This window comes from Aquarana catesbeiana, linkage group LG04, assembly GCF_042186555.1.
Source record: "Aquarana catesbeiana isolate 2022-GZ linkage group LG04, ASM4218655v1, whole genome shotgun sequence".
NCBI classification, from domain to species: Eukaryota; Metazoa; Chordata; class Amphibia; order Anura; family Ranidae; genus Aquarana; species Aquarana catesbeiana.
The window spans coordinates 411,403,060-411,417,971 of record NC_133327.1 but is presented as its reverse complement, the minus strand read 5'-3'; the positions used below and the strand labels follow the sequence as shown (position 1 = coordinate 411,417,971).

Sequence of the window (14,912 nt, the reverse complement as noted above, 5' to 3'; positions counted from 1 at the left end):
GCTGAACCTAAGCAGTCATGCTTTAATCAAGAACCCCCACAAGGAGGTATATTGTTAGGTGATACTATTTAGTGGCAACCCCAATGATCACCCCATGGCAAATGCTGCTATGCATAGGGTTAAATACCAAAATGGTAGATAAAGACAGAGCTCTAGGAGGATAATGTTCAAGCACTGTAAGTGTACTCACTGATTATAGTAGGACTCCACAATACAAAGGTGTCTTTAGACAGTGTGCAGCTTCCACGTACAGTATACTTGGAAATGCATACATTAAAGTAGAACTATAGGCATTTTTTTTTCACTGTGGATAGTGTAAGAGAGGGTTATAACCCCTACCGTTTTTTTTTTTCGCCATCTGTGCACTTCACTTCCTGTCCCAAAGCCAAACAGGAAGTGAGGGGAAATCTCTGCAAACTAAGGGAATTCCTTAGGGACCTCCAGGTCTCCAGAACCCATTGGAAGATTTCCCCTCTCTTATTTACTTTTCTGGGGACAACCCAAAATGTGGGATTTTCTCTTACTTACACTTTCAATGATAATGGTAAACAGGACAAATAGAGGGGATGAATCTCCCTGATACGGACACAGACAGCAATAAAAACCCCTCTCCACTCTATCCAAAACTAAAAAAAAAAGTTTTGCCTTTAGTTATACTTTAAGACTAGAGGGTCTTCATTTCTAAAATATAGGGCACAGTGCTGTGTTATGTTGGTGTGTCTTTAACAAATTGGTTGCCCCTCCAAATGGGCACCACTCAGTAGTTAAAATATGTTTCAATGGCTGTAATTTTCTGTAACTGAAATGAAATAACAAAATGATAGATTTAAAAAAAAACACAGGTCAAGTTACTGTAGATTGGCATTCTGGAAGCATTCTAATAAAGGCAGCGGTCACGTTAAGTCCTAATCAGGAAAAGTCATACCACAGGTACATGTCAGAACAAGAGGAAGAAAACAAATAGCAGAGTTCAGTAGACCAAAAAGAGTAAAACCAGCAGTAATGCAGAAGCACCACAGAAGACCAGAAGAAACCTTTTTGTTTGGACACTGTCATGGAACCCTGCTTTCACATGAGTGGCCAGGGGGCTGTAAAAACCAGGCAGTTGATTTGTTGTTTTTTTTTTCATCGCAGTGCACCACCTGTAAAACTTTCCCATATAAGGGAGGAGGACCACACCACAACCATGGACACTTGTCTCACAGTTGCGCTGTGGTCTTGCAATGCATTGTAGGCAATTCAACAATAAAAAAAATAAAGTAAAAAAAAGGTACCAAGAGGCAGCAGTACAACAGTATCCTCCTGAATACTTTCAAACCTCCTTTCCCAATGCAGATCACTTTTCCGGGGGAGGGGGGTTTGGGCTGTAAACACTACTGCTACTGTAGTGTGCAAAGAGCCTAAGCAAATTCATATGAGCTGTCTTGTGTGCTTGTGCTACAGTATCTATTTAAACCACTAGGTTAGGTGAGGCTGTGAAATCCAGTCATATACATTATTTATTCTTGCTAGTGCAAACATTAGAAAAGATTAAAGTGATTTTTTTTTTTTTTTTTGCGAAAGGAAGACAATAGCATGTCATTTTCTGGCACTGTGTGGTTTATTTACTAAAACTGAAGAATGCTAAATCTGGTGTAACTCTGCATAGAAACCAATCAGCGTCCAGGTTTTATTGCCAAAGCTTAATTGAACTAGCTGAAGTTGGAAGCTGATTGGCTACCATCCACAGCTGCATCAGATTCTGAGTGCTCCAGTTTTAGTAAATACCCTCCTATGTGTCCCTGTTTGGGATATTCACTGTATTTGTTCTGGAGACCGTTGTGACTAGGGCACAAAGTTATGGGAAATCCAAAATTTTACAGCTGTCAGCAGAACATGAGGTGGGAGGAAAACTTCCATTAGGGACACCTTGAATTTTCATCTCATTTTGCGAAGATTTCATTACTTCTTGTTTGAGGTCAGAAGGTGCAGGAAAAGATCTTAGAGTGTCTTTGTCCCCCTCTGAGATTTCCTTGCACTTCTTGTCATGGAAATCCACCCAATGGCACACACACAGCAGACAACCTATTCTTTTTCACCCTTGCCAAAACTGAAAAAACTTATAGCTGAAGTTCAACATATTCTAATTTATGCATTTTAGGCAAACACTATGAAATGCTGGAGCCTCTTTTCTCCAACAAAATGTTTTTGGATTAAAGTAAGACATTATATTTAAATAGGTTGTTTAATAGAAGATACTTTCAATACTACAGAAAATCTTGTCTGCCTGGTGTACTTTACTAGACACCTGTGACAACTAATCTGAGGCTGTATCAACTATATACTCCCAAGCCTGAAGCAGGATCAGTATTCTATAATCCTTTACTAACATCTTGCTGTTGACAACCATCATTCACTAGTCCCTCCCTAGCCATGTCACATCACTGTATGAGCAGTATTGTCATCTATTTGTTCAACTGATTATGGTTAGTTACCAATTTTACTGCAAGACATTTAATATAAAAAAAAAATGTAAAAAGTCAACTTCCAAAATGGGGGTTTTATGTTTGTTTTGGTGGCCATACACACTTCTATTTTATTATCTGATCGCTGTTTGATTAGATTAAAATGTTGAAAATGCAAACAATGGAATAGCCATAGCTTCCTTTCCGATTAATTTACATCGGATTTGAATAAAACTGAATAGATTGGCCAGGATGGAAAATTGTTGATCAGATTTTGATCAAAGCAGATAACAAGATTACATGGTGGAAACAGAGACACCATTGATAGCTTACCATTGTATGTTATTATCATATCTTAATTATCGATTGAAATTCACTTTCCCATGTGCAGTATATTGATCAAATGGGTTGTCAACTATAGAACGACTATTTCTGAAGAGATTGTTCAGAAAAGAAATTCATCATTTATGGATGTGCGTTTGGCCACCATCCTTCTAAAAAAAAGTCCCAAGTAAGAGAATGAAATTCAATCTCTCCTAGAAATCAGATATTAGGAATATGTTGGGAATGTGTTCTTATTTGTGTATAGTTATGACCATAATATACAGTATAAATGATTTTTTTTTCATTCATTCACTACCCCTCCTTTCGAGTTTTAACCCTCTACTTTTTGTGTATTGTATTGTAGAACCTTAAAGTGTTACTAAACCCAGTAATATGAAAACAGTTCATCCGCCCGCCCCCCCACAGCTTATAAATCTTCTTTTTACATTAAAATACTGCCACTATATACCTTTTTGGATGATTTGTATACCACGATTACATGATAAACTACATAGTTTCTCCATTGCTGAATGTTCAGGAAGGAGGAGATTTCCACTTCAGCCTGTATACATGCCCACATGTGTGATGTCAATATCATGTGACCTGGCTAACTCTGAGAACAAGTAACTGTTCTCTCCAGCATAAAAGACAAAAATGAGCATGTGCAGGTCGGCTACTTTGCCTGTGTTAGCTGGCCTTCCCCAGATAGACAGTGCAGGAGGAGTAGGATCTATGCATACAGGATAAAACAGCCTTTTTACACAATGCAGAGGATTAATCCCTTAAGTTCCACAGTGAGTATAACAAACATGCTATGCTGCATATAAAAAATGATTTTACTGTTGTGGGTTTAGTAACACTTTAATGAAAATATACCTCTTCAGCACCTCATGTATATGTTCTTAATGCGCCCTTGTGCTTTTTGCTACCATGCTTACTACCAATGTAATGTCATAAATCATTTTTTTTTTTCTTTAACCATGTAACAACTGGCCCATAGACGAATGACGGCTGCAGGGCGGTTGCTTAACTCTGGGAGGGCGTACTATGACGTCCTTCCAGAATTCCCCTCTCGCGCGCCCCCTGGGGCGTGCACCCGAACACATCCGGGTCCAGAGGACCCGGTGCATCACGGATCAAATGACGGAGCGATCACATGTAAACAAACCGGTGTGTGGGGATATCTGAATGATGCCTGCATCTACAGGCATCATTCAGATATCAGCTTTTTCAGCCGGCGATTCCCTACACCATAAGAATGATCATAGCGGCTGTTCCACTGCTTGATCATTCTTAAGGGAGGCGAGAGGGGATGTCCCCCCCTCCCGCCGCCCTCCGGTGCTTCTACCGACTCACCGCTACGATCGAAGCCAGGATCTTTTTTTTTTTTTTTTTTTATTTATTTCAGGCTTCCCAGCCTAGAGGTGAGATGTGGGGTCTTATTGACCCCATATCTCACTGTAAAGAGGACCTGTCATGCCATATTCCTATTACAAGGGATGTTTACATTCTTGTAATAGGAATAAAAGTGGTCAAAAATCTTTTGGTGGGGGGGGGAAAGCATCAAACTAAAATAAATAAAGTAAAATGATCAATAAAAAAAAAAAAAAAAAAAAAATTTTTAAAGCGCCCATGTCCCTGTGTGCTTGCATGCAGAATCGAACGCATACGTAAGTCCTGCCCACATATGAAAACGGTGTTCAAACCACACATGTGAGGTATTGCTGCGATCGGTAGAGCGAGAGCAATAATTTTGGCCCTAGACCTCCTCTGTAACTCAAAACATGTAACCAGTAAAAAATTTTAAAGCGTCGTCTATGGGGATTTTTGAGTAGCGAAGTTTGGCGCCATTCCACAAGCGCGTGCAATTTTGAAGGTTGACATGTTGGGTATCTATTTACTCAGTGTAACTTCATCTTTCACATTATGCAAAAACATTGGGCTAACTTGACTGTTTTGGTTCTTTTTAAAGCACAAAACTGTTTTTTTTTTTTTTTTAAATGCGTTAAAAAATTGCTGCGCAAATACCGTGCAAGATAAAAAGTTGCAAAGACCACCATTGTATTCTCTAGGGTCTTTGCTAAAAAAACATATATAATGTTTTGGGGTTCTATGTAATTTTCTAGCTAATAAATGATGATTTTTATATGTAGGAGAGAAATGTCAGAATTGGCCTGGGTGCTCCAGAACACCTGAAGATGCTCCGTGCATGTTGGGCCTTTGTATGTGGCCACGCTGTGTAAAAGTCTCACACATGTGGTATTGCCATACTCAGGAGTAATAGCAGAATGTGTTTTGGGGTGTAATTTGTGGTATGCATATGCAGTGTGTGAGAAATAACCTGCTAATATGACAATTTTGTGAAAAAAAAAAAAAAAGTAAAAAAAAAAACTTGATTTTGCAAAGAATTGTGGGAAAAAATGACAACTTCAAAAAACTCACCATGCATCTTTCTAAATACCTTGGAATGTCTTATTTCCAAAAAGGGGTCATTTGGGGGGTATTTGTACTTTTCTGGCATGTTAGAGTCTCAAGAAACTAGATAGGCCGTCAGTACTTCAGGTGTGATCAAATTTCAGATATTGGCACCATAGCTTGTGGACTCTATAACTTTCACAAAGACCAAATAATATTCACCGATTTGGGTTATTTTTACCAAAGATATGTAGTGGTATAAATTTTGGCCAAAGTATATGAAGAAAAATTTGCAAAATTTTTCGGTCTTTTTTCTTTTATAGCGCAAAAAAATAAAGAACCCAGCGGTGATTAAATACCACCAAAAGAAAGCTCTATTTGTGTGAAAAAAAGGACAAAAATTTCATATAGATACAGTGTTGCATGACTGAGTAATTGTCATTCAAAATGTGAGAGCACCAAAAGCTGAAAATTGGTCTGGTTATTAAGGGGGTTTAAGTGCCCAGTGGTCAAGTGGTTAAACAACAAGTAAGATATTGGTAACTAGTAAAACTAAAGACTTACATGTTAAGTAGTCCTGTGGGACTCTGTATGCCCGCATGCGAGCTGCTGGTCCATCATACAGCCAAAAGAAATTTATTGATTCAAAGTAATTTGTCATGTACTCCAGCTGATTACAATAGGTTTGCTCCATTCCTGTGGTAAAATCAATCATTATTTTTACACATATTTACATTTTTTTTTTTTGAGGCACACATTCCTAAAAACAGCAGCCTTGGTGATAGAATAATTCTTGCTGCATATGAATCATGGGTGATCTACAAAAAAAGTAAAGAAGTATTCACTTTGAAAGTAATTTCTTAACTTAGCAATTTATAGGTAAATGTAGTTTATTGAGACCCTTTCAATTTCCCATTCAGGGAAAAATTGACAGTGCCTGTTCAACCCTTTTGCGCCAAGCGTACACCATATGCGACCTCACTGAAATGGGTCTTCTTCCATGGATACGCATATGTGTGTACCTGTGTGTGACACAGACAGAAAAAAAACTGGCAGTGGTTCTAACCCCACACCAATCCATCCAACTCTGAAAACGGTTCACCTTTAGTTGTACTTTAAAGTAGTTGAAAATTCTTATTGAATACCCCAGGGGGGTCAGTGCACATAGCACTTGGTTCCATTCAAATCTCTGTGGTGGTTTTATAATGAAATAAAAGTTTTATTTCTGTTAGTGCTGGCTGTGACCACCCCAGCCTAAAGCCCAAATTATTGGTGTTCCTGTATGCGAGTTACCGCCAGCACTGAGCCCCTGCCCTTTCTTCATTCTTCAGCTCTGGTCTGTAATTTTGTAGCCCTACAACTCCACTGCCAATTTTCTTGTATTGAAAGGAAATACTGAGTGTGTTTGCGGCTATCCACCAGATAGCAAGAATAACTTGCTGCACATTTTCACTGGCAAGTTTTACACTAGAAGAGCACTTGAACAAGTTCTAGTTGACACATTTCCAATTTGTAGCAAATTTGCATGGCAAGTCTTTAGCAAGAGCAAAGTTGCAATGGTGAGTCTACAGCAAGAGCTTTGCAAGTCTACAGAATTACAATTTAGCCACAGTGACCCCTGTGGTGGGATGACTATTGCACAACATAACTGAACAAGAACCTGCAGCAGACTTGCAGAATGTTTGCAAACAAAGTTGATCTGGAGTCATGCAACTTGTGAAGCCTGGCAAGTCTAGCAATAGCTTAACAAGTCATTTTCAAACTTGCAGCACAATTGCTTGCTATCTGGGATGGAACATAATAAATGGGAGGTGAGATAAAACACAGGTCAATATTTTCAAATTCCCATCAACTCTCGCAAATCGCAGACCCAACCACCAGCTATACTGGGAGGAGAAAATGGAGCAGAAGTTGTCAGCTTGTGTTGTAGGGAATAATGGTGCCCTATGAAGGAGCAACACAAGCCCACAACATACTTCAACCATTACTGTGGACACTCTTCTTGGACTAGCAGGCTGGTGGCTCTGGGCTCAGATGTCTGACAGAGATTACAGTAGTAGCTGGACTGTATTGCTGTGAGCTTGTGTTTTTGTGAATCAAAGCACTCCACTCCAGAGTGCCGTTATTTACTACAACACAAGCCGACAGGTACTGCTCCTTTCTGTCCCCCAAGTATAGTTGGATTTGTGTGAGTTGAGGGGAATTTCTAAATGTAAATGTGTGATTTATTGCACCTTTCATTTACTACTGCACCATGGATAGAAGCAAATACACTTAGACTTTCCTTTTAATACAAGTAACAGTACAATTATTAGGTCTAAGTATAAAAGGAACAGAAAAGTCCACCGCTAAAGTACTGTGAGATAAAGTATTGCCTTCTTATAAAAGAAGGTATTTACATGCCCTCACTTTCAGTACAAAATGCAAAAACAAGGAGCTTGTCTCCATTTATGGGTATGTGGGTGGAGTCATGCAAATAATTGCACATGCAAATATCATGCAAATCATTTTTTTAGCCATCTGTGCATCCAGAACCACCGGTGTATACAGATATGGTCTTAATTTTATACAACCAGTATTACAAACTTGCATAGAGCTGTTTCAGGCTTCTTAGCCCTCATCAGTACAAAATATGGCTTTACTGGCTCTATGGTGTGGTGCTTTTGAATCCAGGGGAACAGTAAACCCATTAAGGTCATGGAGAGGCGGTACAAAATATACCAAAATGACCACCTTTAAAGCACTGTGAGATACTGCATTGCCTTCTTATAAACAAAGGTATTTACAAGTCACCGTTCCAAGCACATAACTCATAAACAAGAACTTTAGTCTCTGCTTAGGGGTAAGTGGGTGAAGTCATGCACTGGTGGGGTTCAATAAGAATTTTCCTCTTCTGGCGGCGTATCTCTTTTAAAGTGAAAATTCACTTTGCAAAGTAAACAGGCACTACTTCTTTAGTATAGCAATCGCAATGTGTAATTTCCACATAACAATGTCTGCAAAACAGTTGCTATATCAACTTTAAGTATTTCTTTTAAAGTGACCCATTGAATAGTATATTCTGTGATCTCTTGGCAATGGCTGATCTGTGACTACAGCTACATGGACAAAACGCATACCATGGTCAGCAACCAAAATCATGTTCACGCAGTTATGTAGATTCCTTTGCTTCAGTCCATCCATTAACATCCCCACTGTCCTGTCAGCACGTAACAAAGCAAGAATCACCTAATAAAAATCAGGAGGAAACATAAAGAAGTTGGGTAGTGCATAAAATGCCTTCATAGTAAATTTGGGGGTTAAAAACAAATCTACTTTTACCTTAAAGATAAAGTTTAATTTGCTATTCAAGGGAGCTTAAAAAGATCACAACTGGATGTTTGAACTGAATATAGGTTCCCTTTCCCTCACATTGCACAAGACTAAATTAGGTTATTAGCATTATAATATATAATATTACTAAAGAAATTACACTGCAGGGAATCCCAAATGTTTTAGGTTATTAGCTTTATAATATATAATATTACTATAGAAATTACACTGCAGGGAAACCCAAATGTGTTGGTTGAATATGAAATCACTATTCCTACAGACAGATATCAGCTTGCAAGAGGAGTAGGCTCAACTAGTAATGGCAACGGTAAGCAATGCATGAGACAGGGACACCCAGGAACAGTCCAAGATGGTTTGTGCTACACTTTTATTAAGCAAAGCAGTAAATGCCGTTTCAATGCAGGAGGACTTTGCACAGCAAATATACTGTATACCAGTGATGGCGAACCTTGGCACCCCAGATGTTTTGGAACTACTTTTCCCATTATGTTCATGCACTCTGCAGGGTAGTTGAGCATCATGGGAAATGTGGTTCCAATACATCTGGGGTGCAAAGGTTTGCCATCACTGCTGTATACAATATGTAGCACCCTCTAGTGTGCTAGAATAGGTAGTGTTAGGGTTTTTATTAGAGTAGGTAAAATGTTTAGGTTTGGCTGGCAGCCAAGCCTGTGTTTTAAACTGGTTCGGGTGTGTGATCCAGGGAGGGCTGGTATGACTACCCCTACTTCTGAAACTTGCTGGAAACTTTCAGAAGAATGGGAGGGAGGATAGGAGGAGCTGCCTGGAGTATTTATGAGGGCCCTGACCAATCCCCAACAGATAGGTTGGAAGGGTACAGGTCCCCTCAAATACTCAGGGTCAGCCCAGCTGGGCAGGAGAGTTTGAGTGGAAGTTGGAGATGGAGTGCTAGGAGGCTGTCGGTGGGCCCTTGAGGGTAATCCCCTAGTCTGGGGGGGGTGACCTTGGGGTCCGGGAGCTCCGGTGCAGGAGGGATCCTCTGAAAACCCAAGGAGGAATCCTGTCCAGTGACATGGGTGCAGGTGTGAGGACAGCAGGAGCCAGTTCGGGAGATCTCCAAGGAAAAGAAAGCCAAGTGGGCTGGTAAGTGTTACAGTTGGGGAGGACTGAGAGGCAGCCTGAGAAGACTGGGTGAGAGCAGTCTGAGGTGGATGCAGAGTCAGTCTGGGAGGACTGTGAAAGCTTAGCCAAGAAGGCTAGAGAGAGGGGTAGCTGCAGCCAGGTGGACTGGCAGTGCCTGAAGAGGTGGTGTTGGGATCAGTAGCCACAGGAGGACAGCTGGGCACTAGGACTTTGCTAAACTACCAAAGGAGCCCGTGGTCCCTGCCTGTAAAGGGCATTTGCTAAAATCTGACTGAGCCCTATTGCTGTGCTTCAAGCAAGTGCTGTGCTGGAGGAGCTAAGGAGTGTGTAAATAAACTGTATAGAAGTTGTCCCTGGAAAGTCAAGCAGTCATCCCATAATACCCTAAACAAGGATTGTTTCCTGACACAAGAGTTCTGTGGAAAATGATGTGTGCCTGGCTGTGCAGGGTGGGTGATTCCTTTTTCACTAGTGGCTCCTGAGGGGGTAGCGCTAAATATAGCATAAAAAAACAGAAGACATTTGCTCATCCAAGCTACTAACTAAATTCAGGTCAATTCTTGACTAACAAGGTTCCCCCTTATTAGTTCCCTAATGCAAACTAGCAGCACTTTTTTTTTTTTGCTCTCTCAGCAGTCAGTCTTTCACCAAGTAGCAGTCACTCATGAGAGAGAGAGAGAGAGAGAGAGAGAGAGAGAGAGAGAGAGAGGGAGAGAGAGAGAGAGAGAGAGAGAGAGAGAGAGAGAGAGAGAGAGAGAGAGAGAGAGAGAGAGAGAGAGAGAGAGAGAGAGAGAGAGAGAGAGAGAGAGAGAGAGAGAGAGACTGCTCATATAGAAAAAGGCCTGTGGAGGCTTTATCCCGACCAAAGCTCAACAAAGGCTCCGGGCCCCAGGACATATAACAGAAATAATCAACAGAAAGTTTGTTTTCTCCACATCAGTCATAAACCCTGGAGACCAGTCATAAACCCTGGAGCTCTCACCATGTATATATGAGAAACTTAAAGGTTCACTTTTTCTTTCTAAATTCCAGCTCCTCTGTGTACCAATATACCATTAATGTACCTCTGTTGCAGAAAAAAAAAGCATTCTCTGTCTTTTAGGACATGCTTTACATCAGCCACCAGTGTGTTCCACAGAACACTCTATTACTTCCTGCTCCATCCTGAATTTGGTATTTGGGACAGGAAAACCAGTAGAGGAACTCTTTCACCAGCTAACCTCATTAACACACACCCTGCGCCTGTCCTCCCCCTTCAGGAGATTGCTCCCACCAAACCTCTGTGCTCACAAACAGTCATTATCAGTCTATGTACCATTATCTGTTCCCACTAAGTACACACCCAGTGATCATTTTATTTTTTTTTTATTTTTTTTTTGCTCCTTCATTTTGGACAGACTGTTCATTTGGTAGAGTGTGGAGGAGCTGAGCAATTACATAGGAGCCTCTGTGGAGCAGAGCTGCAGTGCTGAAAACAGGTGTGTCCCTGGAAATCTGTTAAGCTCACCATGCACTATATAATCTAATTGTGCAATCTCCTTTAGATCTACCAACAACTATGTAGTGCAAGAGCCTGCCTAATTTGATACGGAGTGAATGGATAGATAGTTGGGTCCTCTTATTATATAGCAGTGTTTCTCAACCATTCTTGGTCACTTTAATATTATGCAAAATCTCAAGGCACCTCATTCTAAAAAGTGAAAAACGAAACCAACAGTTTTACATAACACAAATACTCAATTTTACAGGTTATGTATTCTTCCAAAGCAAATACACCTTTGCACAGTGATACTGACTAGTACTGACTATGTTTCTTTTCTCCCTCAGTTTCCCTCCACCTTTCTGCTAATCTTTTTTTTTTTTTTTTTTTTCCACATCAGCCAAGTACTATTCGTGAGAGGATATTGTTTCAACTTTTCAGTCAAGCTTATTCCTCAATACTTACACATCATTGTGGCGTTTTCCGTATGTGAATATGTTTTTCATTCCATGAGTGCCTTATAAAATGTTTGCCCTCTGCCATTTCTGGTTATTTATTATCATACCATTATATCCCACCCTCCCCCCTATTTAGGAGAGAGAGAGACCCAGCGCAGCCTCAGACTGTTGTTGATCCATTTCTACTATTTCTGGTTTTTCCAGAGCCTGTCAAGGTACATAGCTTATTTCTTTGTTTTGTATATTTTATTTAGGGTGTGTTTTCTGCCTTGTCCTCCCATACTTCAGCTGCCTGGTTTGAGGCCTTGAACCTAACCCAGTCTCTCCATATCTCCTCGTATTCCTCCATCTCCATTCCTTCACTATATCTTAAGTACTCCATGCGGTAGATTTTGTCTATGTTGTCGAACCACTCCCGCATTGATGGTCTCCTACTGTTCCTCCAGTGCCTAGGGATGAGACTCTTAGCTGCATTAAGGAGGTGCGGCAGCAAGATTTTCCGATAGATTTTGGAAGGTATATTGCTGCCGTGATGCAGACACACCCAGGGGTCATCTGGTACTTTCTTGTTGGTAATCATGTATGTAATCTCCCTTACCTCCTCCCAAAATTTTCTTATTTCCGGACACGCCCACCAAATGTGCGCAGCAGTCCCTATTTCTCTGCACCCTCTCCAGCAGAACTGCGACGTCACATCCTGTATTTTATGTGCTAAGTCCGGGGTGATATACATTCTGGCCAACACTCTAAAGTTCATTTCAGCAATCCTGTAATTTACTGATGTGCCATTAGCTGTACTCAGGATTCTCCTCGCCTCATTGTCACTAATCTTGTTTCCTATCTCCTCCTCCCATTTCCCAAGAAATCCTGGTCGCTCAGTCTCTCCCATTTCTATCAGGGTTTTATAGATCCTTGACATTCCTCCCCTCCTACTTTTCTTTATGAGTACTTTCTCAAGTGGGTAGAGGTCTTCTATTGATCTTATTGGCTGCGGGAGGGACTCTACGAAATGTTTGAGCTGCCTATATTTCCAGCTATCCATGGCGAAACAAGTGTCTCTTGCCCTGAGTTCCTGGTAGGTACACAATGTTCCCTGGCTGGTGATGTCCTTAAGCTGGACGTCATCGCTCAGGATCCATCTTCCAGCCACGTCTTCCCTCCCCGGCGGGAAATAATCCGTGCCCCTAAGAGGGACTAGCGGCGAGTTATATTTCCACTTCTCTCTAATGTATATCTTATCCCAAGTGTTTAAAACATGTTTCGTGATATCAAATATTTTTATATTTAATTTTCTAAATTGTGGTGGTATCCAAACATTTTTTCCCAAGTCTACTCCACTCCTTGTGTTTTCTATTTTCACCCATTGTTTATCTATATTGTTGTTAACCCATTCTAAGATACGTGACAAAATCGCAGCTGTGTAATATTTTTTAATATCTGGTGCTCCCCATCCCCCTCTCTTCTTGCCATTCACTAATTGTGCGTACTTTACTCGCGGCTTCTTCCCCCTCCAAGTAAATTTTAGAAACAGTGCGTGTATTTTATTCAAATAGCTCTGTGTGACAGCCAGTGGTAGCATTTGAAATTTGTATGTGATTTTGGGAAGGATTGACATTTTGAGTAAGTTTATTCTGCCACCCCATGACAGTCGATTCCGCGGAAATCTATTTAGCTCTACTCCGATTTCGTTGAGGAGGGTCATGTAGTTGACTTGGAACATTGTTTCTCTTGTTAATGTTATTTTTACTCCCAAGTAATTCAATTCCCTTACCCCCCATTTGAAAGGTAGACTCTTTTGATAGGCCTTATCTCCTCCTTTGTCTTCTACCACTTCCATTATTTACGACTTGGTCGCATTTACCCGGAAGTTTGATAATTGACCGTAATTTCTGAGGGTCGCTAGTAAGTTGGGGAGGGTGATCCTTGGACGTGTGACAAACAACAAAACGTCGTCTGCGAAGGCTGCTATTTTATATTCATCTTCCCCAATTTTTATACCGCTGATATCCGGGCTTAGTCTGATCTTGGCCAGCAACGGTTCTAGCGTCAGCACGAACAGCAGCGGGGAGAGTGGGCATCCCTGTCTGGTACCATTTTGCATTTCAATGGGTCCAGACAGGGTACCATTGATTTTGACTCTTGCGGTGGGGTGTGTGTATAGTGCCTTGATCTTTTTAATCATTTTGTCGCCAATCCCGAACTCCTCCAAGGTGTTCCACATAAAGCCCCAGTCTACCCTGTCGAATGCTTTTTCAGCATCTATCGACAGGAGTAGACCTGGGGCTCCTCTGTCCTTCATTATCTGGGTCACCATTAGCGTTTTAATGCTATTATCTTTCCCTTCCCTCCCTGGTATAAATCCCACTTGGTCTGAGTGGATCATCTCTTTTATGACCCTTTTCAATCTATCTGCAAGGATCTTTGTGTAGATCTTTGTGTCTATATTCAGAAGGGAGATGGGTCTATAGCCAGAGCACAAAGTGCTATCCTTTCCCTCCTTCTTTATGACAGCAATGTTTGCTTCTAAAGCTTCCTTTCTCATCTCCCAGCTTACCCCGATCCCATTGATGTAGAAGCACAGTATGGGAAGTAGTGGTTCTTGCAGCTTTTTATAATAGAGGGCGGTCAGTCCATCAGGCCCTGGGCTTTTCCCGTTTGGGATATCCTGAATCGCTCTTTTGACTTCCTGGAGGGTCACGGGGGCATCTAACATGTTGCTGTCCTCTTCCGTGATTTTTTTAAATTTTGCCTCTTTTAGGAACGTTTTGATGGCCTCGTGCCTATGTTTGTCCTGTTCCCGAGAGTGACCCTTTTTTATTGCATATAGTGCCTCATAGAACATTTGAAAGGCTCTAGCTATATCCTGCGTTCTATGTTTGATTTCCCCTGAACTGGTCCTGATGCTCTCTATATAGTTATTTGTTTTCTTCTTTTTTAGGGCCCTTGCCAGGTGTTTGCCGGGTTTGTTACTATACATGTATCTCTCTTTTTTGACCAGATAATACATTTTACGTGTTTCCTGCTCTAGGGTTGTCCTCAGCTCTTCCCTCTTTTTGAGTAAGTTCGTCCAGACCACCCTCCCGCCTCATGCCTCATGTTGTTGTTCTAATTTATGGATCTCTTTGGTCAAGGCTAGTCTTTGATTTTTCAATCTCTTATTTTTTTCCCCTCCTATCATCATAATGATCCCCCTAATATAAGTTTTATGGGCTTCCCAGATTGTAGCCTCATTTACCTCCCCTGGAGTATTGATTTTAAAGAACCATTCTAATTCCTCCTTTATTCTCTTTAAGGTATCGCTGTCTGCTAAGAGGTCTTCGTTTAATCTCCACCCTGTGCTCTGTATCACGGTTT

General features: G+C 41.0%; 1 protein-coding gene across 2 annotated transcripts in view; it reads right to left on the bottom strand.

The window, feature by feature from the left end:
• The window catches only part of ENPP3 (ectonucleotide pyrophosphatase/phosphodiesterase 3), a 189,109-nt gene that overhangs the window by 102,772 nt on the left and 71,425 nt on the right, over window positions 1-14,912 (bottom strand). For both annotated transcript variants that reach the window (XM_073627288.1, XM_073627289.1), the window contains exons 12-13: window positions 8,303-8,411; window positions 5,748-5,879 (exon numbers count right to left, since the gene is read on the bottom strand). In XM_073627288.1, coding sequence (XP_073483389.1) covers window positions 5,748-5,879; window positions 8,303-8,411 — 241 coding nt within the window. The remainder of the gene's footprint in view (window positions 1-5,747; window positions 5,880-8,302; window positions 8,412-14,912) is intronic.